At 45.3% G+C, this 24,948-nt stretch overlaps 1 protein-coding gene across 1 annotated transcript in view; it reads right to left on the bottom strand.

Moving 5' to 3' along the window:
- ESR1 (estrogen receptor 1) overlaps positions 1–24,948 on the bottom strand; it is a 1,426,508-nt gene that overhangs the window by 28,241 nt on the left and 1,373,319 nt on the right. The window contains exon 7 of the mRNA XM_069234719.1: positions 8,463–8,646. Coding sequence (XP_069090820.1) covers positions 8,463–8,646 — 184 coding nt within the window. The remainder of the gene's footprint in view (positions 1–8,462; positions 8,647–24,948) is intronic.

Genomic DNA, 24,948 nt, shown 5'->3' with positions numbered 1-24,948 from the left:
TGCCCTTGCTCGGTTACACATTGCTGCATGGAATTGAGGTGTAACAAATTCTCCAATTCATTCAACCTTTGGTGTGCTATTGAGGTAATATTTGGGGGGTACTGTTAGAAATTGAGTCTTTGGTTGGCAGTCAGGTTACCCCCATCCAAGCAAGGACCCTCACTCTAGTCAGGATAAGTCACACAATATCCAAATTATCCTGTGCCCACCCTCTGGTAGCTTGGCACTGAGCAGTCAGGCTTAACTTAGAAGGCAATGTGTAAAGTATTTGTGCAATAAATCATACAATAACACAATATAGCACCACACAAATACACCACACAGTGTTTAGAAAAATATATCATATTTATCTAGATAAGTGCAGGTCAAAATGATTAAAATGCAATAAGTATATGTTGAGCTATCACTGAAAAGTGATATAAAGTGTTCTAAGTCTTTTAAAAGCAAACAAAGTCTCTTTCAAGCACAAATAACCTGGTTTGCATGAAAAATCTCCGCAAAGGACCGCAGAGGAGGAGCTGCATGGAAATAAAGGGGTGTGCGTCGATTTTTTGGGCCGCACACAGCGATGCGTCATTTAGTTTTCACTCAGGGACGGCTGTGCTTCGATTTCTGCCGCTCAGTAGTGGATCCTCTTCGGGTTGCGGAGTTTTCAGATGCCCCGGGGATGATGCATGGATTTCCATCGCTGCTAGGATGAAGTCACAGGAGCTGCGTTGATCTGGTAGGCTTTGTGTCTAATTTTCTACCGCACAGCGGGCGCTACGTCGATTCCTCTCTGGAAGTCAGACTGCGTCATTCCGGCTTGGCTGTGCGTCGATCCGGTGAGGCCGTGCGTCAAATTTCTGGCTGCTACGCTGGCGCTGCGTCGATCTTCTCGTTGCGAAGTCGGGCTGTATCGTTCTGGTTCGGTTGCAGTGGAATTTTCAGCGTGGTGCAGGCTGTGCGTTGTTTTTGGCAGGCTGTGTGTCGATATTCCCCGTGCAAGGAGTCTTTCTTGCAGAGATGAAGTCTTTTTGGTCCTGAGACTTCAGGGAACAGGAGGCAAGCTCTATCCAAGCCCCTGGAGAGCACTTCATCACCACAGCCAGAGAGCAGCAATGTAGCAGGGCAACAGCAAGGCAGCAGTCCTTCACAGAAAGCAGACAGGTGAGTCTTTTGAGCAGCCAGGCAGGTCTTCTTGGCAGGATGCAGGTTCTGGTTCAGGTTCTCTTCTCCAGGAAGTGTCGTGAGTTAGTAAGGGCAGAGGCCCTGTTTAAATACCCAAATGTGCCTTTGAAGTGGGGGAGATTTCAAAGAGTGGCTTAGAAGTGCACAAGGTCCCCTTTCAGTTCAATCCTGTCTGCCAGGGTACCAGTAGGGGCTGTGGCAGTCCTTTGTGTGAGGGCAGGCTACTGTCCTTTGACATGCAAGTGTAAGGCCCTCCACCCTCTCAGCCCAGGAAGACCCATTCAAAATGCAGATGTATGCAAGTGAGGCTGAGTATCCTGTGTTTGGGGTGTGTCTGAGTGAGCGCACAAGGGAGCTGTCAACTAAGCCCAGCCAGACGTGGATTGTAAGGCACAGAAAGATTTAGTGAAGAGAAATGCTCACTTTCTAAAAGTGGCATTTCTAAAATAGTAATATTAAATCCAACTTCACCAGTCAGCAGGATTTTGTATTACCATTCTGGCCATACTAAATATGACCTTCCTACTCCTTTCACATCAGCAGCTACCACTCAAACAATGTATGAGGGCAGCCCCAATGTTAGCCTATGAAGGGAGCAGTCCTCACAGCAGTGTAAAAACGAATTTAGGAGTTTTCCACTACCAGGACATGTAAACTACATAGGTATCTGTCCTGCCTTTTGCATTCACAGCACCCTGCCCTAGGGGTTACCCAGGGAACACCTTAGGGGTGACTTATATGTAGAAAAAGGGGAGTTTTAGGCTTGGCAAGTACTTTTAAATGCCAAGTTGAATTGGCAGTGAAACTGCACACACAGGCCTTGCAATGGCAGGCCTGAGACAAGGTAAAGGGGCTACTTAAGTGGGTGGCACAACCAGTGCTGCAGGCCCACTAGTAGCATTTAATCTACAGGCCCTAGGCACATATAGTGCACTCTACTAGGGTATTACAAGTAAATCAAATAGCCAATCATGGATAAACCAATAAACAGTACAATTTACACAGAGAGCATATGCACTTTAGCAATGGTTAGCAGTGGTAAAGTGCCCAGAGTTCAAAAGCCAACAACAACAGGTCAGAAAAAAATAGGAGGAAGGAGGCAAAATGTTTGGGGATGACCCTTTAAAAAGGCCAGGTCCAACACCTATATAGATTCCAAAAGTAATAACATGCTTACTTGTAAGGAAACTGAGAGACATTAAAACCTCAACAGGGTAAATTCAGGGAGTTGCTTGGGAAAGCTATACCAATATTTAGAGATGCCTTGAGAGCCACATTTGTGTAGGATACACTGAAGAAAGTCACAAAAATATATATGTATAACCTGAAAGCCACAAAAAAGGACTCAGTAAGGTTTTAATACTTTATTGCATAATTAATAAAAAATCATTGCAATAGGCAACAAACGTAAAAGTGATATCATCTAAAACATCAAAGACATCCTACTGGGATTTATAATTTTCATGGATTTAAAAGCACTAAAACCATGATGGATTATTGGTCCCCTGTTTAAATTATGTTGTGTATATCATCACGAGAGCAGTAGCAAAAACTGTCCCCGCCAGCTCCATACTGTCCTTAAAGTTCTGCATTTTAGGCTGATCTTGTAAACGGCACTGATAATATTAATTAGTCCGAAGCTAATAGCTCAATCAACTTTCACAGTGTTTTGGCGCATGCTTTAAAAGCTGTTCAGCTTTTCAAATCAATTTTGCCACGCATGCCATGTGTTGCGGTGTCAACCCTTTGAGCAAAAAAGTGTAGCTTGTCAGCAATATCTAATGTTTTTGTATTCAATGTCATGCAGAAGTGAATTAAAACTAAACTTCACAAACCTCACTTCTGCCTAGCATGGAAGAAATAAAAGGCGAATGACTGCTGGGTCCTGGACACTCTATGAACAGTCTGTCCTGCAAAAACTTTAAAGCACTATAAAAAGCCTCTCACCTTTACATTTTATTACCAGCAGCAATCGAGGAACCAATAATTATTTTGCCATCAATGCAAAATAGGGGCACAGGTGAAAACAGAGAATCAAAATCACAGTGGCTGAAACTAGGACATTCGACCTTGTTTCCAAATATTTGTGATAAGCTGTTACATCAAGCCGCGTCAGGCCATATGAGGTTCGATTTCAGGCAGACACATATTTGTTTATTCGTATTTTATTTGCAGCTTTATATAGTAGGGACCTGTCCTCAAGAGTCTCAGGCGCGGTGCAGCTGGTTGAGTTGCATCGATAATTAAGTTTATTTAGGAGGAAACAAGGAGAGATAGTATAACAGGAGGGAACAAGTGAGGCGGTAGCAGAGGTGGGGACAAGGTGAAGAGTAGCACGGGAGAGAACAAGGGGAGACAGGAGCACAGGACAGAACAAAGGGTGTTAGTAATACAGGAAAGAACAAGGGGAGAATGTAGCACAGGAGGGCACAAGGAGAGAAAGTTGTACAGAAGGGAACAAGGGGAGAAGGTAGCATAGGAGGGAATAAGGGGAGATATTAGGTCACGGGACGGAATGGAAGGGATCCCAATGAACTTTAAAACAAAATGAATAGCTTGTTGAGAGAAAATACAGTTATCACACAGGGTGAAAATGACGAAGCATAGTATTCGACGAATATGGTGAAAACATAAAAACAGTTGCCATCATGCAAGATTGGATTTGAAAAACATGTTTACAAATGTGTCTATTTAGGCCACATAGTTGTACTTTCACAAATGAAAAATATATGAAGAAGAAATGAAGAGAACAGTGAGATATACAGCTTCCCAGTGATTAATTTGTAGATAAAAAGGTGCCGGTGCTCAAAGCCCTTCTCTTAAACACGCGGCTGCTGCAATGAAAATTGCGAACACGGAATACAGAGGCACCGTAATCCCGAAGCCATCTCGGCCCCTTTAATCGATTTAAAACCACTCCCTGCCTCTTCAGCTAACTCCTGTAGTTTTCTGCTTTATCTCATTGTGACGCTTTTTCGTTTTTCCCTTCCTCCGGCTTTCCCATATGTGTCTTTTGCTCGCTGCAAATGCTTGAGGCAGAAGACTAAGCCCCGGCCCTCAAAAATAAGTGCCGGTGCCCAGCACCGGAAACAACAAGCACAAATTAAGCATTGCAGCTTCCTATACGAGCCTGACTTCGGCAGTGTGCTGTGTTTTAATACTGTGAACTAACATGCATTCTCTTTCTAGGCATGTTTTGAGTTCCTTTTTTAAAAAAAATGTCAGCAAAAGGAGCTTTCCTGATAGGAATTTTCTAGCAACTGTGGTGGGAATGTGCAAGGGGAGTGCATCCCTTTCTCAAAGTGCACTCTTAGTCAACCTGAAGGCTTTAATCTCCTTCCTAATCATTTGAAGTCATTATCATCAGATCAGTGTGGCTCAGGTATAGACAAACCTTTTTTCTCTGCAGCAACTCTGGTCACCAGTTCTCAGTTCCTTTTTATGCATTTCCATGTAGCGAAAAAGTTCTCGTGGAGGCCTGAGAGGATTCCAGCACGTTCACTTGCGGGACTATGGTGGTTACCCTAGTCTCCTAATAGTTGAAACGTTTGTAGCATTCCATTTTGGATTTCATGTGTGTTGGTGAGTTTACTGTCCACTCCCAAAACTGCTTGCTCCACCTTTTTCTTTCCTCAAAACTTTACATCACTTTCCCATTGACCTTACCTGGAGAACGACATTTCCGACCTCCTTCCCGCTTTTACTAATATAACGTTCTATATTTTCCAACAGTCCCTCTATGGAAGTTATTTCGTTCTCCATGCTCCATACAGATCCCTGCAAAATGCTAAGTATTGCCATAATGTTTAACTTAATCTTACACAGGTACACTCCCACCCTTCCTTCCCATGGAATTCCCTCCATCTCTGGTTTACCCTCATTTGTCTTAGGCCCTGATTTATACTTTGTGACGCTAAACTGTGCTAGCGCAGTTTAGCGTCAAAAAGTATACCGCTGGCTATCGCCATCCCATGACGCCAGCCGGGCGTCATATGTATGGTATGATGTTAGCCGGCGGTAAGGCCCGGTTAGTGTCAAAATATTTGCACCCTATCTGGTCCCAAAGACTGAATATTGAGCCAAAGCAGCCTGCCAAATCAGAAATCATGCAGAGCCCTCACATAAATCAATCATCTCGGTTCTCATTAAGCTCTGCAGTGGGATACATTTTAAAACATTTTACTGTATGTTGAAAAGAGAATTGTGTGAACATGGTTAAAATTCCTGCCAGACATGTAGCTTTTGAAGTATGCCTTGAGTGAAATGATAATTTCCCTCCTTTTACTTCATTCTGCTGTTGATGAAATTCTCTCAGAACACGGCGCCCTGTTAGACTACATCTAAAAAGGGGCTGCAGGGCCGTTTGTTAGACTGCGTCTAAAAACAGTATTTTTTGTAATATTACTGTTTTCCTTTTTACCCTTTTAATATTCAAGTAAGCCGTCCTCACCCCTTCCAGTTCACCAACATTGTTTAACCTGTCTTCCAGTAGCTTGCAATGTTGAGAGGGGACAGTTGACAGCATTCTTCTGAGGTATTCTACCTGTGGTGGCCCTTAAAGGCGTCTAAACGAGAATAAGCTACTTAACTCGCTCTCACATATTCTTTTTATTTCAGTAGTTTAATTATATTTTAGGCTCTCTATATTGACAGTGCTTATTTACAATACTTTAGAAGATATGCACATTTCGATATATAGTTCATGAATCTAAATCCATTTTAATAAGACCATATTTCAAAAGTATGTTTTAATCTATAGTTACCTTGCTTCAGTCACTCAGGTAACACACATTCCACATTGCTACCGTTGCTGAATATGCACAATGAATGCTAATTAACCTAACCTCAGTAGAAACCTCCTGGCTGTCAATTCTATTAAGGCAGGACCTTCAAGGTGCTAATTGGCTAATGTGTCAGAGATTTTATTCACTATGGTGCAAGGTAGGGTCCCTGGCCCGGGCCATGTGGGTGGTAGCTCCTCAGATCTTTTATCTAGAAAAACAGCCAGGGACATTGAGATCAATCCTTCCTCATAAAAGCAGTATTTCAGACGTGACTGGAGGCTCCACCTCTCCTTGTTGCAGGTTTGAAATATAAACCTAATAAAATATCAATGGATTAAAGAAACTTAGTATTGGAGTGAATTCTGGTTATTATGTCTGGTGATAGCCATTAGCTGTTGAGTTTACTAGAATTGTATATATTAAATACTTAACTATTCGATATTTCTCTCTGTTTGGATGATCACTACTGAAGTCCACTCCCTTCCTCACTTTAACATCTTGCAGTGAGCATCTCCAGCAGCCACTTTTCATTATGTGGTCAATCTGATTTCTGTGTCTCTTATTGGCTGAGCATCAAATCAGTTTGTGAATATCACAAGGGGGGGGGGAAGACTTACTCCTGTGACTAGATCATTTGTGGTGCACAATTCCACAGTCTTTCTACATTGTCATTCATTGTTTCACAACCTTCCTTTCTCATAGCTTTGTCCTGGTTTGTGTTGCCATTTTCCACTTTAGTATTCAAGACTCTCATCACAATCTTCAGGCCATGTTTCGGTGTGGCTTCAAGATCAGTTTGCATGTGTTGGTAGCTCCAAACCGTTCATGAATCAAGGTGGATGGAGAGGCCCTAGCCATGATTGAAGAGTTCACCTACCTAGGCTGTCCTTTCAGACATGGTGGAGAGGTAGGCAATGATGTCAAGAGCAGACAAACAAGGCCAGGAATGTCTTCAGGATACTGAAAGCTTTGTGGACATCATCTCAGTACAGCACCAACACCAAGCTGGTGAGGATTTACCAGAGCTGCATTCTGTCCACGCTGTTGTGTGGATCAGAAAGCTGGTGGATGACAAAGAGCAATATCACTAAACTGTCACCCTTCCACACCAGTAACCTGAGAAGAATCGTCTACATTTTCTGGCCCTGAACCATCTTCAACCAGGAACGGCTTAATAGATGGAAGCAAGATAGAATGGACATCATCATTATGAGAAAGAGATGCTGACGGATAGGGCACATCGTAGGAAAACAAGACTCTATCACAAAACAGATCTTCACTGGATCCCAGAAGACAAAGAAAAAGAGAGGCAAGTCAATAAACATCTGTAGGCAAACTGTGAAAACAGAAATTAAGACTTTGAAGCACAGCTGAGGCACTGTACAGAAACTTGCCCGAGACAGACAGAAGAGGAGGCCCTTCATTGCTGCTCTACATGCCAGTGGGCATAACAACAGTAAGTATGTTTTGGGTCTCTTAGGAAGGCTTCTTCATTTATTGTTCTATTATTGTGTCATTCACATTTTGTTTTGCCCACCAAGGCATACAGCATGGTGTGATGAGGCAGGCTACTTCAGACATTGGCTAGCTTTACTGTGAGTGACAGCATTCTGTCATTTTACAGGAGAACGTCCATACTCAAAATGGTTCCTTTCAGTTCCCTGGAATACTTTAGCAATGTGCAATATTTGAGACCAAAATGTTTGCTTTAGTCTGTGTATTTATTTTTTGGGTTGGCCAGGGTCAAGCAGCTGATTATCGGCAGATGAAAGATTTTAGGGTGTGGATCTGCTCCTTAATAAATATGAAGGTTTGAGAGCATAGGGGGCAAGGTCTCTTTAAGCTGAGTGACATCTTGGACCCCACTGTCATTGTGCATAAGAGTTTTTAAATGCTATCTTAATATATCACTACCGATAGTTCTGCTATTATTGCCCTCCCGTGTCACAACCAGAACTTCTACGGTGAGTTGGTGCCATGGAACAGGACGTAGACTGAAACACACTCATCTGTCATCTGGTTTGCAACCCTTTGGCCTGGTGTGTACTAATCTACTCTGCTTTGTTGTGCTCAGAATAACTTGTAGACCAAGCAGGCAGATCATATAACTGTGGAGGACTTTATCGGTCATTAACAGCTTTTTGCAAATTCTCTTTGAGCGGAGTGAAACTTTAGTACTTCATCAGACATGTTCATGCTTTTGATTGGTGTTATTGAGTTTCTACAGGTTGTGTGTCTGCTTTGGAGTCAGAAATTAGGAGTCCTATGTTACAACCCCATCTTCACCACTGGATCCAATTGCGTGATCAGACACAAATAACTTTTCCACATTGTGCCTTATTCAATTTTTCAAACAAAATGTTGATCATGAATCCACAATATTGCCATCAGTATTGGGCACTACATTAAAAATAGTTGTTACATTTACATAAGTACATACTGTCAGCAGTCAGACATGACCTGCTAAAAGTCAGTCACAGTTGTGTTCTGTAATGCCCGTACACTCACCTCATGTGCCTGATGTGAGAAAGGATTAGCAGGAGCTGGGCAAGCCGTCTATGTTGTTGCTGCAGCGAGAGGCCAGACTTTGCCATCAAATGAACTAGTGTGTCTATTATTTTGTCTAGAATAAGATGTATTTGCTCAGTCTCTTCTGGGGATTCCAGGGTGCTGGACAGAAAAGTATAAACACCTGGGACAAAATAACAAAAAACACAGAATTAGACCATGAGCGGCAAACCTAAAGTAGTTGACATGTGGGAAGCATTTCTTTGATGGCGGAACATAATTCATACAGCATGCAACACAACATCAGCAGTGGCGGCTGCCACTCAAAAGCGGTGGTGAGGTGGGGGGGAATAACAAAAATTAAGAAAAAACTCACTTACCTCTTTCCTACAGAGACAGGCTCATCTCCTCTGTCCTCTTCTCGGAAGCACACAGGCTTCCAGACTCCCAACCCTTCATGACGCTGCTGTCACCAGCATGACAGAAGCGCCCTGATTGGTCTGAGCAGCCTGCTTTGGCACTCAGACAGAGAGTGAAGGCCTGTGCACTTTCTCCCTCCGGATTTTCAATACAGCCGGGTGGAGGAAAGCAAAGTGCGCATGTCTGTTTGGCCGGCCAAACACAGCCAGACAAACACACATGCACACTTGTGGTGCACCAACTGCTCCTCCCTATAGGCCCACCCAACCACATTCTGGCTTACCAAAAAATAAAATGATAATAACGCTTTGTTATTATCATTTTATTTTTCCTTCCCCTTCTGCTGAAAGCAAGAGGAGAGCCGCCCCTGAACAATTTTATATGGTGCTGGACTTAGTGTAAGGTAGAGAGGTCTATAGGATGATTCAGGAATCAACCTTGGCCTATCTCTCTTTAGAAACACCCGTTCGAAATCGGCGTCCATAAACGTTAACAGCAGGTGAGTTAATGGGGATAAAGAGAGGGTTACATGTGGAATTCCTGGCTTCATCACAGTTGAACACTGGTGGTATTTCAGACCTTGTGGTGTAGGACACAAATGGTGGTCCCTGCTGTAATGTGAGACCGGCTATTGTTTTAAATCCACGTAGATATCTCTTTTTAATAATAAAATACTGCAGAGGCTGACAGAATGGCCAACGGCAGCTAAACCCTAGAGTTCCTGGCTCCCTCATCAGTATCCTGAACCATCCTGGGCTCTCACTGGGCTGACTTCCAAAACAATTGTGCCAGCGGACCCCTAAGCTGGAGAGGACAGTTTAAGCAGAAAAGAAGCTACCTCTGTGAAATTCTACCATGGTACCTGCAAGCCCAGACTATGATGGCGGCTGCACAGAGTCAAGATACCTACAGAGAAGGTGCAAGGTATGGAGGGACTGCAGCCCTGGAGCCATTTTAAACACCGACCCCACTGCACGAGATACCTAGATAGCAGCAGCAGGGTAGTGGTGCCCAGCACTTGTGATCGGGACTTGCAGCAACTGCCTGAGTATTTCAGCATGTGGCTCTATTCTAGAACATTTGACTCAATATATGGACACCTTTCTGATACCTTTTGTGCCGGCCACGCAGGCCTATTTAAGAGACTCAATCAATCAGATATTTTTAGAGTGTGCTACTCACACATAGGGTCTCAAGGCACTGAGGGGTGTGTCCTAAGAGATTATTTGAGGAGCCACGTCTTGGGGTCCCTCCTGAACTGAGACAGTGATGGTGATTGTCTGAGGTGAAGAGGTAAGGTGTTCCAACCTTTAGCTGTCATATAGGTGAAAGATCTTCCTCCAGCCAAGGTCTTCTTTATGCAGGGTACGTTGGTGAGCGACTGCAGGGACGAGGGGAGAGATAGCAGGTGGAAGGGACGTAGTTGACCTGCCTGGTCATGGTGAGTGTTGAGTCGAGGATGATGATGAGGTTTCATGCGTGGTCTGTGGGGGTGGGGGGCGTGCCGAGTGTTGGGGGCTGCCAGGAGTTGTCAGAGGCTGAGGAGGAATATCCCAGGATGAGTATCTTGATCTTGTTGGAGTTCAGCTTAAGGCAGCTCTCCCTCATCCAGGTGGCTCGGTGAAGGAGATGATCAGTTGGGTGTCATCAGCATAGGAGATGATGTTCATATCGTAGTTCCTGATGATAGGGGCGAGCAGGGTCATGTAGTTGTTAAATAGCATGTACGTTTTCAGCTTAGGAGACAAGTTCAGTCTGTAGTTTGACCATTGGGGCAAGCGAGGGCATGTAGAAGTTGAACAGCATGGGACTCAACGAAGATCCTTGGGGTACTCCACAGCTGATGTCTGCAGGTTCTGACAAGTGTGGCAGGAGCCTGACTTTCTGTGTTCTGCCTGTCAGGTAGGAGTGCATCCATCGAAGGGCCTTACTGCATATGCCTGCTGCGTGGAGGCTGGAGCATAGGCTGTGGTGAGATACTGTATCGAAGGCGCCTGAAAGGTCAAGTAGGATGAAGGCTGCTGTTTGGCCACGGTCGAGGAGGGAGCGCATGTCATCTGTGGCAGTGAGCAGGTCAGTTTTGGTGCTGTGGTTAGTTCTGAATCCTGACTGAGAGATGTCCAGGATGTTGTTGTCCTCGATGTATTGGGGAGGGCCGCAGCGAGATGGGGAGGTAGTTCTTGAGCTCCGTTGGGTCGGCTGTGGGTTTCTTCAGAAGTGGTCAGATCTCGGGGTGGTTCCAGTCTTTGGGGAAGGATTCTGACTTTAGGGAGCAGTTGATGGTCTTGCAGAGTTTGGGGGCGATTGAGGTGCTTGCCTTGTTGAAGATGTAGTCGGGGAAGGGGTCGGTAGGGTCTCCAGAGTGGATGCTGCACATGATGGAGTGGCTCGTCCGTCGTGGAGGGGGAGTCCAGGCGTGCAGGAGTCGTGGGGGTTTGATGGATCCTGGCAAGGGTATCGTTGGTGAGTTCAGAGCGTCTTAGTGCCTGAAGCTGTTGTATATGTCTTTGATCTTCCAATTGAAGAAGATGGCCAGTCTGTCTCAGAGACCCTGAGATGGAGAGATGTTAGTGGTCATGGCTTACGGTTTGGCAAATTCTTTGATTAAATTGAAGAGTTTTTTAGTGTTGTGTGTGATGGTTGTTAATGTGGTCCTGCAAGGCAGTTTTCCTGGTGGATCTGATGAGGTCATGGTGGGATCTTGTGCAGATTTAAAAAGTGCAAGGTCTTCCAGGGATTTGATGTTTCTTCACTTCTACTCCAGCCTCTTGTATGAGCGCTTTGATTCCTGGAGTATGGGGGTGAACTAGCTGGCTTCCTTGGAGGAGTGTTTCCCTGTGGTTGCTCGGAGAGGAGCTAGGGTGTCGGCACAGCCGGTGATCCATTTGTGCAGGTTGTGTGCTGAGGTGTTGGCATCTGTGTGTCAAGGTGGTGAGTTGCTGATGAGTTGCTCCTCTGAGTTCTGGTTCCATTTCCTGTAGGAGGGGCGCGTTGTGTGAGTGTGCACTGTAGGTGTGGAGATGGAAAAGTGGAATATGCAGTGATCAGTCCAGTGTACCGTGGTTGAGTCATTGATGATGACGTTGCTGCTGGCAGAGAAAATGCGGTCAAGTGTGTGTCCGGCGGTGCGCATTGGTGAGGTGAGCAGTTTCTTGAGCCCGATTGTATCCAGATTCTCGAGTAGCGATGAGGTTTTGTGGTCGCTGAGATCGCTGAAATGGAAGTTGAGGTGACCGAGAAGTATGTAGTTGCTGGAGGTGAGTGCGTGAGGGGCTATGATGTTGACGATGGAGTCGCTGAACTCTGGGTGCAGCCGGTGATCCATTTGGACTTTTTTTTTTTTTCTTTTGATGAGAATAAACAACTATTAGTAGCATTAGACATTAAGGACTCATTACAACCCTGGTGGATGGTGTTAACTTGGCGGTAGCACCGCCAACAGGCTGGCGGTCATTTCCGCCAAATTATGACATTGGCCGCCAATGTACCACAACTTCTGCCACAGTGGTAATATCCGCCAGGCTGGAGACAACGGTCTCCAGCCCGGCAGACGTCACTAGCCTTCCTGCGGGATCATGACCCCGCATACCGCCATGGTTTTCTTGGCGTCTGTACTGCCACGAAAACCATGGCGGTAGGCACTATCAGTGCCAGGGAATTCCTTCACTGGCACTGATAGGGGTCGCCCCTTCCCCCCCACAGTCCTCCCCCAACAGCCACGGCCCCTCTATCCCCCCAAAGCTGATACGGCCCTCTCCCCTCCCCCGGAACTCCATGGCCTCCCGTACATACCCCCCACCCCCTACTCAAGCCTGCACACACCACTCACACACATACACGCGCACACACATGCACACACACATACACGATACATCCCCAACACACACCACACCCCCCGCATTCATACACACACTCACACACCCCCTCTATACACACACAGTCACACCCCCATTCAAGCACACGCCACACAACAACACCCCACCCCCCTCCCATGTCGGACAATCACCTTACCTGTCTCGGTGGTCGTCCGGGAGGGAATGGGGTCCATGGGGCCTGCTCAGCCACCAGCACCCTGTCACCAGAACACCACCACGCCGAATACTGCAACGTTCTGATGACGTGCGGTGGCGGAGGAGCAACCGCCAACCGCCAGTATGGCTGCTGGCGTCTCTTCGCCCAAATTATGGCGGATAGTCACCAGTGGTCATAATATGGTGGTCGGAAGACCGCCAACACCGGTGGTCTTAGGTCTGGCGGGACTTCTGCGGTCTTCATAGAAGACTGCTGAAGTCATATTGAGGGACTGAGTCTCTCTACACCAACATCCCACAAGTTGAGGCCCTACCATTATTAAAGGACATTCTTGATACAAGACCAAGACCTTTCAGGTTCTCACTGAATTTTTTGATAAAATTGCTACCTTATGCCTTAAGAACAATTTCTTTGCATTCAAAAGGGACTTATATCTACAACCTTAAGGAGTAGCAATGGGGTGCAGCTTCGCCCCAGAGATAGCAAATTTGGTGATGTCATATTTTGAGAAATGATGGATGTATACTAACAATAATCCTTTCAAGTTACACATCATTAAATGGTTGCAATACATAGATGATATCCTGTTGATATGGAGAGGGGATAGGCATGCTGTAGACTCTTTCCTACACTGGTTAAATATAAAGACTCCAGAATTGAAGTTCAGTATGACGTGTGACCATAAAATATCAACTTTGTTGACCTTTAGATCATAAGCAGAGAAGGACAAATTGAAGTTAGTCTTTTCACCAAACCGACTAACCATAACACTCTCTTGCACTTTTCAAGTGAACATCGGTGTACTTTAAAAGAAAATTTACTTTACGGGCAATTTCTCAGTATTAGGAGGAATTGTTTGTGCAAAGAAGATTATTTCGAAAATGGAAAGATTATGATGAATAAATTAGTACATAGAGGCTACCCCAAAAAACTAGTCAAGGCAGCTATGAAGAGGTCTTGATTCAAACCAAGAGAAACTGTATTAACCCCCAAGGTAGTCAAGAAACCAATCTTCTGAAGTATGCTCTCACATGCAATCCTAAAGTTAATAAAGTCAAAAACATAACTCAGAAGTACTGGACAATCTTAAGTCCCTTAGGAATCCCTTGGCCTATGTTCTCATTTAAGAAAGTGAAGGGCTTACAAGACCATTTGGTCAGAGCTACAAGACCCACAGAAAAGAAAACTAATTTGAGAGAAATGCTAGTGTTACCCACACTAGCAGGACACTACTAGTGCAAAAGCAGCATGGCATGCCAATTTAGTACCAATAGCAAGAACATTACCATTAATGGCAAAATACACCAACAAGTAAAATTTTCAAACTGCAATACCAACAATGTTATCTACTGCATATGATGTCCCTGCAAATTGACATACATAGGCCAAACTACTCAGCCTGTTGAAACCAGAATACTACAGTGCAGATAAAGGATACGGTGTGCAGTGGCAGAAGCCCCCTTAGTTGAACACTATCAGTATAGCTACTATAATGAAGATGATTTAAAGTGGGCAGTCCTATATGTAATACAAATATATAAAGGAACTTGGGTATCAAATACTTTGAAGAAAATGGAAGCACAGATGATTGAAAGGTACAGCACTGAGCCCCATGGCCTCCGCGACCTCGATGAAATGTGGGCTATAATTTGACAAATCTAATCTTTCTTGTGCTTGGTAATTCTGACCTACTCCACTTTTAGAACATAGATGACCAGATGTCCGGGGGTTTCATAATAAACCAATACCTCCTAATTTCGACAACGTCCTCCCCTTTTTGAGGCCTTTTGCTTGAATAAATTGATAACGGGGATGCCATGGTGCCAATATAACTTTCCTTGATGATTGCTACACCTTTTCAAATACATGAATATGAGTTGGATCTATTAAGTGTTCAGAGTTAAGATTCTGTAAAAAAAATCTACATGTATTTTGTACATGACGCTATACAATATATTGCCCTTTCTCCCAAAACCAAGGTGTTAACGTATTGGTAATGTGGGGCATTATTAGAAATTATGTAAATGAGCCAGTGTTTTGTTGGATTTTAATTTCCAGAACGCATATCGTTCACTGAATGTTTGTGCATTGGATAACTTAGTATCTCCTTGTGGCTTGTGTTCTATTTGGCACCCGCCTTACTAAAAACACCAATGTCTTAGGGAAATGCTTTTTTTCCAACATAATAATAACGAGGCCAGTTGACACACTTGGCCGGTGATACGGCCGGGTTTATGCATTATGCACGGACGTATTGTTTTACTCTACCCTTCCCCGACCTTGGTTTGACACTGTAAACAAGGGAGACACACTACAGCTTCCAAACTTCACAGACTAGAATACTTCTGCTTTAGGTTTTCAGTCCCCCTAAGCCCCACCTCTAAACCTCTGTAATCCTTGAAGGGACCAGCGATATCCAGCAGTAGCTGCGTTCACAGAAAGAAATGTTCACTCTGAGGAAGGTAACTTGTTAGCACCCCCAGGTTTTTACGCTGTTGGGGCAAGCCCACTGGCGGCTTGCTTTAATTATGGACGGCCCCTTTGCATTTGAGCAATGCTGATGGCACGCTCACATGGGATGTGGCGGGTACAAACAAGTAAGTGACCTTCAACCACTGTGCCCCCTGTGATGGTGCATAGTCCTAGAGTAGCATAGTTAGTATGCTTTACTTCCAGATTTGGCTAAGTGACTTGAAGGCAATTGTTGCGGGCAGTCTAGGTTTTATCACTCTGAGAAAGCTTCCCAACATTGCGGTAACTTTCAACTTGGCTTTTCCTAGATACTTGATTTCATAGCTACATGTCCGTGTAATCGGAGGGGTCCTATTTGGTTTGCACAGTTGGTGACTAAGTTAATTTGTCACTTCGGCTTGCCATGACATACAGTGGTGTGGGTCTCTCTCTTCTTACACAATCTATTCACTTTTGGTGCATTTGAGACATACTGGCCCTTGGCCTTGTGGTAGTAATGGTTTTGTGTCTGACATTGTTTGGTAAGGCAGTTGCCAATGAGAATATTTCTCACAAGCTTTGTCAGCATGACACATATGTGTTCTGTAATGTAAGGTGCCCAGAAGGTGCAATCAGTTTATTTAAATACATTTGTATTTTGTGAGGCATTCGTTTCTCTTCCTTGGTCATGAGGAGGCCCATAGCCAAGAGGGCTGAAATGCATTGACTTCCTTTGAAAGAGTCTACAGAAAGCTAAAAAAATATTGGAAATCGTTAAAGTACACTAAGTAATGAGATGGAAGGCAAGGGGCTTTCCACTTGTGTAGTGTAATTCAGACTACCTCTGACTGTGGACTTTATCTTAAAAGATTGTCTAAGCTTCATATCCACAAAAAATGGAAGACAGCAGATATGCCTTTTTATTTATTTAGTTACATTTGTCTTGAATCATGTCCTTTTGTCTATGTAATTTTGTATTCTACAGTGTATAACGCAAACACATGGGGACAGATTTATACTCTGTGTGCGCCGGATTTGCATCAGTTTTTTTTACGCAAATCCGGCACAAACTTAACTCCATATTTATATTTTAAATATTGGAGTTAACGTCATTTTTTGCCTGTGGAAAACTACCTTGCGTAAATGAGATGCAAGGTAGGCGTTCCCGGGCAAAAAATGCCTCGAAGGCCCTAGCGCCTTATTTGTCTTCCCGTGCAAAAATCATGCACGAGAGGAGGAGGGTGTTAACTAATGCCACTAGGCCTGCTTAGTGCCATTACTTAATGCCTGGGTATGGGTAGGCGTTAGGGGACCTGTAGGCAGATTTCCGTGGTCGGAGACCATGGAAATTGCCCACAGGTGCCCTTCCCTGTCCACAGGGACACCCACACCCACCCCTACCCACACCAGGAGGTCACCTACCGATGGGAGACCCATACGAAGGTAAGTCCTGGTGAGTATATTTTCTTTTTTGTCCAACGCCGCTTGGGGGCCCTGACTTGGGGCCCCCTGCACGGCACTGGCCCCAATGGCCATGCCCAGAGGACATTTGTCCCCAGGGCATGGCCATTGGGGTTGTGGACATGGCTCCTCTCTGTACTAAGACAGGAGCCATGTCCATGGGGCTTCTGTGCCAGACAATGACGCTATACTGCCTAGAGGCAATATTTTGGCCTCTAAACAGTGTAGTGCCATGATCTGCTGCACAATCCCCGGTTCCCCATACGCCACCCCGGCCCTGGAAGCGTCCTTTCAAGGACGATAACAGGGCCTTAGCACCGGCTAGCGCTATTCCATAAATATGGCTCCCAGCCGGCGTCTGGGAATGGCGCTAGCCGGTGCTATTCTTTTTGGCTCAAACCTGCGTTAGCTCACGGTTGCGCCAGAATGTATAAATATGGGCCATGGTGTCTCCAGTGATGAGTAACTAGAGTACCAGCTTCAGCACTTGTGTATAGAAACTATCAAAAATAATTGCTTGATGATTAACATCTTCATTATACTGGTGACTAATTAAAGTTTTCACCTGGGTGATTTTTTGTTGATCAGTTCCCACAGTGCCTCCTTTAATTGTTCTGTAGCATCACCGGAGACAATGGCAGCGTTAGCAGAGCCATATGGCGGGGACCACGTGGAGTGCTGCTGCGGTCATGAGACGCTCAGCTGCAGACACTTGCACACAGGGGCCCCAGACATGATGAGCCAGGGCTGACAGCGCAACCACAGGAAACACTGATGCACTGCTAGAGAGGAGAGCGATCCTGGAGGACCTTTCGTCAATGCTGCACCTAGAGAGGGAGACTGCCCGGAGACACCAATATGTAGAAGTAGGGGACAGACAAAGATGAGCTGGCTGAGTGTGAGCAGAACACTCTCCACTGCTGTAGGATAGGCAGGGCCCTCCAGCAAGACGTGCCCTGTGGACAGGCAGAGTGAAAGGATGGACTGGCTACTAATGACTGGAGAGGGATGCAACGCATTAACGGGTGGATGTCATTGGGCCTCCCCAAAACTTTGTCTGGGGGTCCTGAGAGGCTCTCCTATTGACAGATACCCTGCGCTTGAAATGAGTTACCTGCAAGGGCCACTCTGCACTGGGAGATGGGATTCTGAACCCCTCTACACCTTCCTTCGCACACTCAGAGACGATATGATGAGTGATGATAGGGGGCACCAGACCACCCAACAAAGAAAAATGTATCAGTTTGCTGCCACCAGAATGAGCAGAGGAGAGCCTAATGGAGACTGTATCTGGACAGGTTGCACAGGAGCAGGCAGGGTCCATGAGCACCCAAATTCTGGCAGAGATTGGCAAATTGTGCTCTACACTAAAAACAAAAATAGACACTATCTCTGAAGATGTTAACCTACTATGAGTGAATCTGTGGAAAATGGTTGAATGCTCCCTTGCCACAGAGCATGATGAAACAGCACTGCAAGGGGATGTCTAGGCCCTTGCAGTGATGGTGGAAACCCTCACAGAACTCACCAGAAAGTTAGAAGAAATGGTCAAAGATGCTGAAGGGCACTCGTAGTGATGCAGCCTCCATTTTGTGGGCTTCATCATGGGAGTTGAAGGGACAACTCTATACCTGTTCGTGGAGTGATGGATTAAAACCATGATTGCACCACCTTTGTAATTGAAGGAGCCCATAGCTGGCTCCAAAACCAAAAGATAATTGCTAAACTTCTCAACTACAGAGGCTGTGATGCAATACAACATCCCACTCTTGAAAATCATGCCATCCATATACTCCTGGACTAAACACAGAGTTCACCACCTCAAACAGTCCCACAGTGTTGTCAAACAGAAAATGAAAACTAAGGGTGCATGCTTCATGCTCCTATTCCCAAAATTAAAGGTCACCCACAAGGGGAAAATATCCTTCTTCACAATGCTGTATGAGGCATAGGGCTAGATAGAGGCTGAGGAAGGGGATTTCCCCATGGGCACTGAACCAAATCAAATCAAATCAAATACATTTATAAAGAGCGCTGCTCACCCGGAAGGGTCTCAAGGCGCTAGGGGAAGGGGGTTACTGCTGCTCGAAGAGCCAGGTTTTGAGCTGCCTCCGGAATGCAGGGTGGTCCTGGGTGGTCCTGAGGTTGGTGGGAGGGAGTTCCATGTCTTGGCCGCCAGGTAGGAGAAGGATTTCCCCCCTGCCGTGGTGCGGCAGATGCGAGGGACGGCGGCGAGTGCGAGGTTGGCGGAGCGAAGTTGACGGGTGGGCGTGTAGAAACTGAGGCGACGGTTGAGGTATTCGGGTCCCTTGTTGTGGAGGGCTTTGTGTGAACCACTGAAGAGGTTGACCGCATGGACGACGCTTGAGAGGGAATCAAAGGGGTATTTAGTTCGAGCCCAGAGTGGCCATCCATATAGATGGGATCTTCGGCCTTCAAGCTTGACAGATGGAGCATGAGGAAGCCGGAGCCTTAGAGGAGGCGATCACAGCAACAACTACAGTGGAAAGACTGGAAAAACTAATTGATGATAACGCCCACTTGATAGACATGAGTGGCCCTTGACACGACTTCCTGACCCTCTCAGAATGGAATGGACTGCTGCAAACCTGACTGTGAAATGGACAGTTAGGCACTCTGGAACTTCCACCACCTCTTCCCCGGGACAGGCTAGACTGATAGCTGGAGACATTGGGAGGGCGTGCAGGAGCCATTTAACAACATGCACAAACTGTACATCCATAACATGATCTACATTTGTATTCATATAGAGTGTTAAGTACCATCTTCCTTCCAGGAAACTCGTAATCAGGTCCCCAGTTATGCAGACTTGACAGTAAAAACATTAACAATTATTATTTAAAATACTTATTTCAGAATTCACAATGTGGTCCAAGTAATGCATAATACGTGTTCAATACCTTGATATTGTCAGGCAAAAAGAAAAAAAAACACGGTACAGATAGGATAGGATACGGGAAGCCTCTCTAAATAGCCTTTTTAGAATGAATAATAAAGCATTTCTGCAGTTTTCTACAGCGGAGTATAGCGATGCTGGACTGATAGCCTTCTTGAAGCCCTGGGATGTGAGTGCGTCAACGGCCAGGTTTCTGCTTCGCCAACCGATAGAGCGCACATTTAATTTAAAGCTTCAGTGTAACAACAATATATTTTGCCTAAAGCATTTCTTTTTTAAAACATTTATATGTCGGATTCTTATACTGCTCAGCTCGTCGTAATCTGATATTTAAAATTAGTGGCCCTGCTTCCCAGCTCTGCAGAAAACAAACCCCACAACTAATAGCTTCTTTGAGGTAAGGAGCGTGATATCAACTTTGTTATTATTACCATATCTCCTTACTTCGACAGTCAATGATATCTAATCATTAAATAGCGATAACCACTCACTTGCAAATTATGCCATAACTGCTCATTTCAATTTAAAACAAGCATTAGCAAAACCAACATAAGTGGTATATATTTTAAGTTTATGTTGTTTATCGTATCCACTGCAATGAGAGATGCTGCAGTAAGCCAGCGTAAAGCAAGAGCGCTTGTATCAATGGACGTCGTAACACAAATCAGTAGTCGCACACGGGGCCTGTATCAAAGAGCAATGTAACAGGCTTCATTGGCCACATGCAGTGCAGCAACGCGCTTTGATTGCTGTACGATGAGCAGCGGTTAATGACATATCAATCCTCTTCTACTCAGTCATCCTGACCGTCACCCTCTGCTTTCAGGTTGGACGTTATCTCTAGCACAGCTGGCTTCTTCAATATTAAACGCACCATCTTGGAATATGTCAGGAAATGATGTCAGGAAAATGGTGACCTGCAGTTAGAGACTTGTAATAGCACTATCCCAATAAATATGGAAGTCACTTTAGGATGGGGAATGTTACAACATTACCCACCTTTGCTTCACCCTACCACTATAACGCCTCAGCTACATTGCCTGACATAGTACCATCCAGATACGTTTTGAATGTATTTTGCCACTACGTTGACCCCATCCCCCACTTCATTGCCCTTCTCTCTAACCTACACCATCTTTTCTGTCTTATTTATTCTTAATGTTGTTTTCTTAATTTACAAATTCTCTCATTAACCTTTTTTATTATTCCCCATAACCTAACCTCTAGATATATTACAGTAATTAATATTTATTATGTAATGTAATTTAATCTCCTAGCATTTAACATAAATATAAATAATTTCATAATTATCTTATGTACTGCCCTAGTCATAATCTATTTTGTTTATATTATAAAGGTTATAATTAGATGAATATACTTTGTACTAGGAAATCCCTATTCTTTAATTTATGTACTTAATTATTAATTCAAATTAACAACCTTTTTCCGACCTTTACCTTTCATATATTTTATCTTTATTCATCTTGAGGGTATTTATTATAGTCATCTTAACTTTGTATTAATTTTTCCATATATTTGTAAGTAGTTAATCTTAGGGGTTAAACCAGTTAATCATTATATTTATTTCAATCGAAATGTTTTATGTTTTGATATATGGACATATTATTAATACACCTCGGAGGCACACCCCACTCCCAAACAACTCTTTTTTAAATTTCATTTACTATATTATATAGAAGATAGTTTAATTTCATTAATCAAGGAATCATATTCTTTACTTAATTTTATGAATTTTTAATAAATAGCACAGACCACAAAATAAATCATTTTGCTAACCTGAGTCGATGTAATCATCAGGGGAGAATGTGGTGGTCTCATAAGATAGAAACTGGGTAATGTAGTCAGTGAGATGTAGTGATTTGAGTCAAAGCCTTCAACACCGTTTGTCACCACACCCTCCGAACACGCCTCCACAACGCCGGGATCTGCGGCAAGGCCCTCAAATGGATCTCCTCATTCATCTCCGGCAGAACCCAGAGAGTCCGCCTTCCACCTTACCTGCCCGAATCCTACAAAACCATCTGTGGCGTCCCCCAGGGATCCTCACTCAGCCCAACACTCTTCAACGTTTACATGGTGCCTCTCGCCAACATCACAAGATCCCACCACATCAACATAGTATCCTATGTAGCCGACACCCAGCTAATCATCTCCCTCACGAAAGACCCCACAACAGCAAGAAACAACCTCCAAAATGGACTACACGCCATCGCCAACTGGATGGAATCAAGCCGCCTCAAGTTAAACACAGACAAAACAGAGATCCTCATCTTCGGCAGCAACCCCTCCGCTTAGAACGATTCCTGATGGCCTACCTCCCTAGGAGCCTCACCCACACCCACCACCCAAGTACGAAGCCTGGGAATCATCTTGGAATCAGCACTCAGCATGACTCAGCAGGTCAATGCAGTCTCCTTTTACTACTACAACACCCTTCGCATGCTCCACAAGATTTTCAAGTGGATTCCCATCGAAACCAGAAAGACTTTCACCCACGCCCTGGTCAGCAGCCGACTGGACTACGGCAACGCACTCTATACATGAACCACGGCCAAACTACACACGAAATTGCAACGCATCCAAAACGCCTCCGCCCGACTCATCCTCGACTTCCCACGCCGCAACCACATCTCTGCCCACCTCAGAGACCTACACTGGCTACCTGTATTGAAGAGGATTGCCTTCAAACTACTCACCCACGCACACAGAGCCCTCCACAACACAGGCCCGGCCTACCTCAATGACAGACTCACCTTCCACACTCCCATCCGCCAGCTCCGCTCCGCCAGCCTCGCCCTCGCCTCCGTCCCCTGCATTTGCCGCCCCACCGCCGGAGGAAAATCCTTCTCTCACCTCGCCGGCAAGACCTGGAACTCCCTACCGCTCCACCTGCGCCAGACCCAGGACCTCCTGACTTTCAGGAAACACCTCAAAACATGGCTATTCGACCAGTAGCTCCCCCCCCCCAGCGCCTTGAGACCCTAACAGGTGAGTAGCGCGCTTTATACATTTTGTGATTGATTGATTGATTGATTGATTGAAAGCACAATGTAGATTAGTTTATAAAAACTAAGGGCCACATTTACAAAGATTTGGTGTAGGGCAGCATGACAATTCTTTTTGCAGTGCTGCCCTAAACCAAAACGAAAGGGCAGGAATGCACCGTATTTACAAGATACGGTGCATTCCTTTCCTTCAAGCCAGCGCAAGTGCACAATGTCCTACCACCAAAGAGGCACCCTTACACCATGGTGCAATAGTTTCTGTGTAGTTGTCAGGATTGTTTTTGTGCAGGAAGGGAGATCTACCAGCACAAAAGCAATCCATGGAGGCGTTTTCCTTGTTTTCATGTCTGGTGCAGTGTGTGATGCATGGAAACACCCACCGCAACGCCCATGGAAACCCTCATTGACGCAGGGCCTTGCGCTGCCTCGCCTTACTCCAGGTTTGTGTCACCTCATAAATATGACTGAGAGGCCTGCACAACCGGAAAATCTAAAAAAGTGACGTTCCAGCGGCGCAGGCCTCTTGTATATAACCCCCAGATTTTGAGAAAATTCACTAGTTACATTGAATTACCTTTTTATGTTTTAAGCCTAAACACTACCTTTACACTCCCAACTATGAAAATACAAAATATATTTAGCTGTGCAATTATCTATTTTCTGAAAGACCAGTATCTATTGCCATTACAAGATATCAGCGACTAATTGACTGCATTTACAGTCATGATCTGGTGGCTATGTGTGACTGCGATTGGGTAATGGGGCTCATCTTCCAACGCGGGAACTTGTTAGTAGTGGCACAAAGGTTTTGAGACCAGCACACTCTAATAAGTAGAATGCCAACACAATAATATGATACTTTAACCCTTTAACAGCCAAGGACGTAACGGTTACATCCTTGGCAGTGCGCTGAGGTGCTGAGGTGCCAAGGACGTAACCATTAAGTCCTGGTACTGGCTCATGGGGGAGCGCTACAGCTCCCCCAATGAGCAGAGCCTCAGCGCCTCCAGGGCAGGCATGGAAGGGGCATCGCTTCCCCTTCCACCCCGCCCCCGCATCCCCGTGGCGCCTGATGACGTCAGCACACGATCGCTCGTGCTGACCTCATCTGAAGAAGAGAAATGCTTCTGCATTTCTCTTCCGATCACTGGAGGGGCCGAGAAAGGCATAAAAGGAGAGGAAAGGCCTTTCCTCTCCTTTCATGTCTCTGTCAGCATTTCTGCTGCCGGATCGCATCAACACCAAGGCAAGGGTTGCTTCGGGGGGGGGGGGGGGTGTTAAATTATTTTTAGGCCATTTCTGCCCCTCCTGGGGGTAGAAACCACTAGACACCAGGGAATTTTTTTTTTTTTAATACTTACGCATCAGGGGACCAACCCTGTGGGCAAGGGCTGCTCCCAGGGGGGGGAATTTAGGCCTTTTCTGCCCCCCCGGAGGCAGATTGGCCTTATATAATTAGGCAGATCTGCCCCAAGGGTGGGCAGAAATCTCTAGACACCAAGGATTTTTTTTATTTAAATTTACCTTATGTTTGTATGTATGGGGAGTGACCACTTATGCAAGGGTCACTCCCCCGGGGGGGAAATTGTATTTAGACCATTTTTGCCCACCTTGGGGGCAGATCGGCCTATTTTTGATAGGCCAATCTGCTCCCAAGGGGGACAGAAACCTCTAGACACCAGGGATTGGTGTGTGTGTATGTGTGTGTTTTGTTTGGGGGGACAGCCCCTTGGGCAAAGGTCACTCCCCATGGGGGCACATTACTGTTGGCCATATCTGCCCCCCCCGGGGGCAGATCAGCCTATTTTTGGAAGGCCCATCTTCCCCCAAGAGGGGGCAGAAAGCCCACCAGAAAATATTTTTTTTTCAAAATAAGAGGGTGGGGGTATGGCCATACCCCCACCCCAAATAAATGGGGCCAAAGTTGTTCAGCCCACCAGTGGGCAGATTGGACAATTACCCCCGATCCACACCCTGGGGGGCAAAAAAGTCTACTAGATGCCCGGGAATTTAAAAAAAAAAAAAACATAGTGGGGTGGTGGCTGTCAACCAGTATGGGGCTGCTTATGCCCCACCTCAACTGAAGGGGGGAACAGTCTTTCAGCTCTCCCCGCACACTAAAACATCTTTTCCCATGGCAAGAAAGAGGGCATTTGATTAGTTTGGGTTTTGGTTTTAC

The sequence above is a fragment of the Pleurodeles waltl genome, chromosome 5 (assembly GCF_031143425.1).
Source record: "Pleurodeles waltl isolate 20211129_DDA chromosome 5, aPleWal1.hap1.20221129, whole genome shotgun sequence".
NCBI lineage: Eukaryota > Metazoa > Chordata > Amphibia > Caudata > Salamandridae > Pleurodeles > Pleurodeles waltl.
The sequence above is the reverse complement of the archived record's forward strand: the minus strand, read 5'-3'. Positions and strand labels throughout refer to the sequence as shown.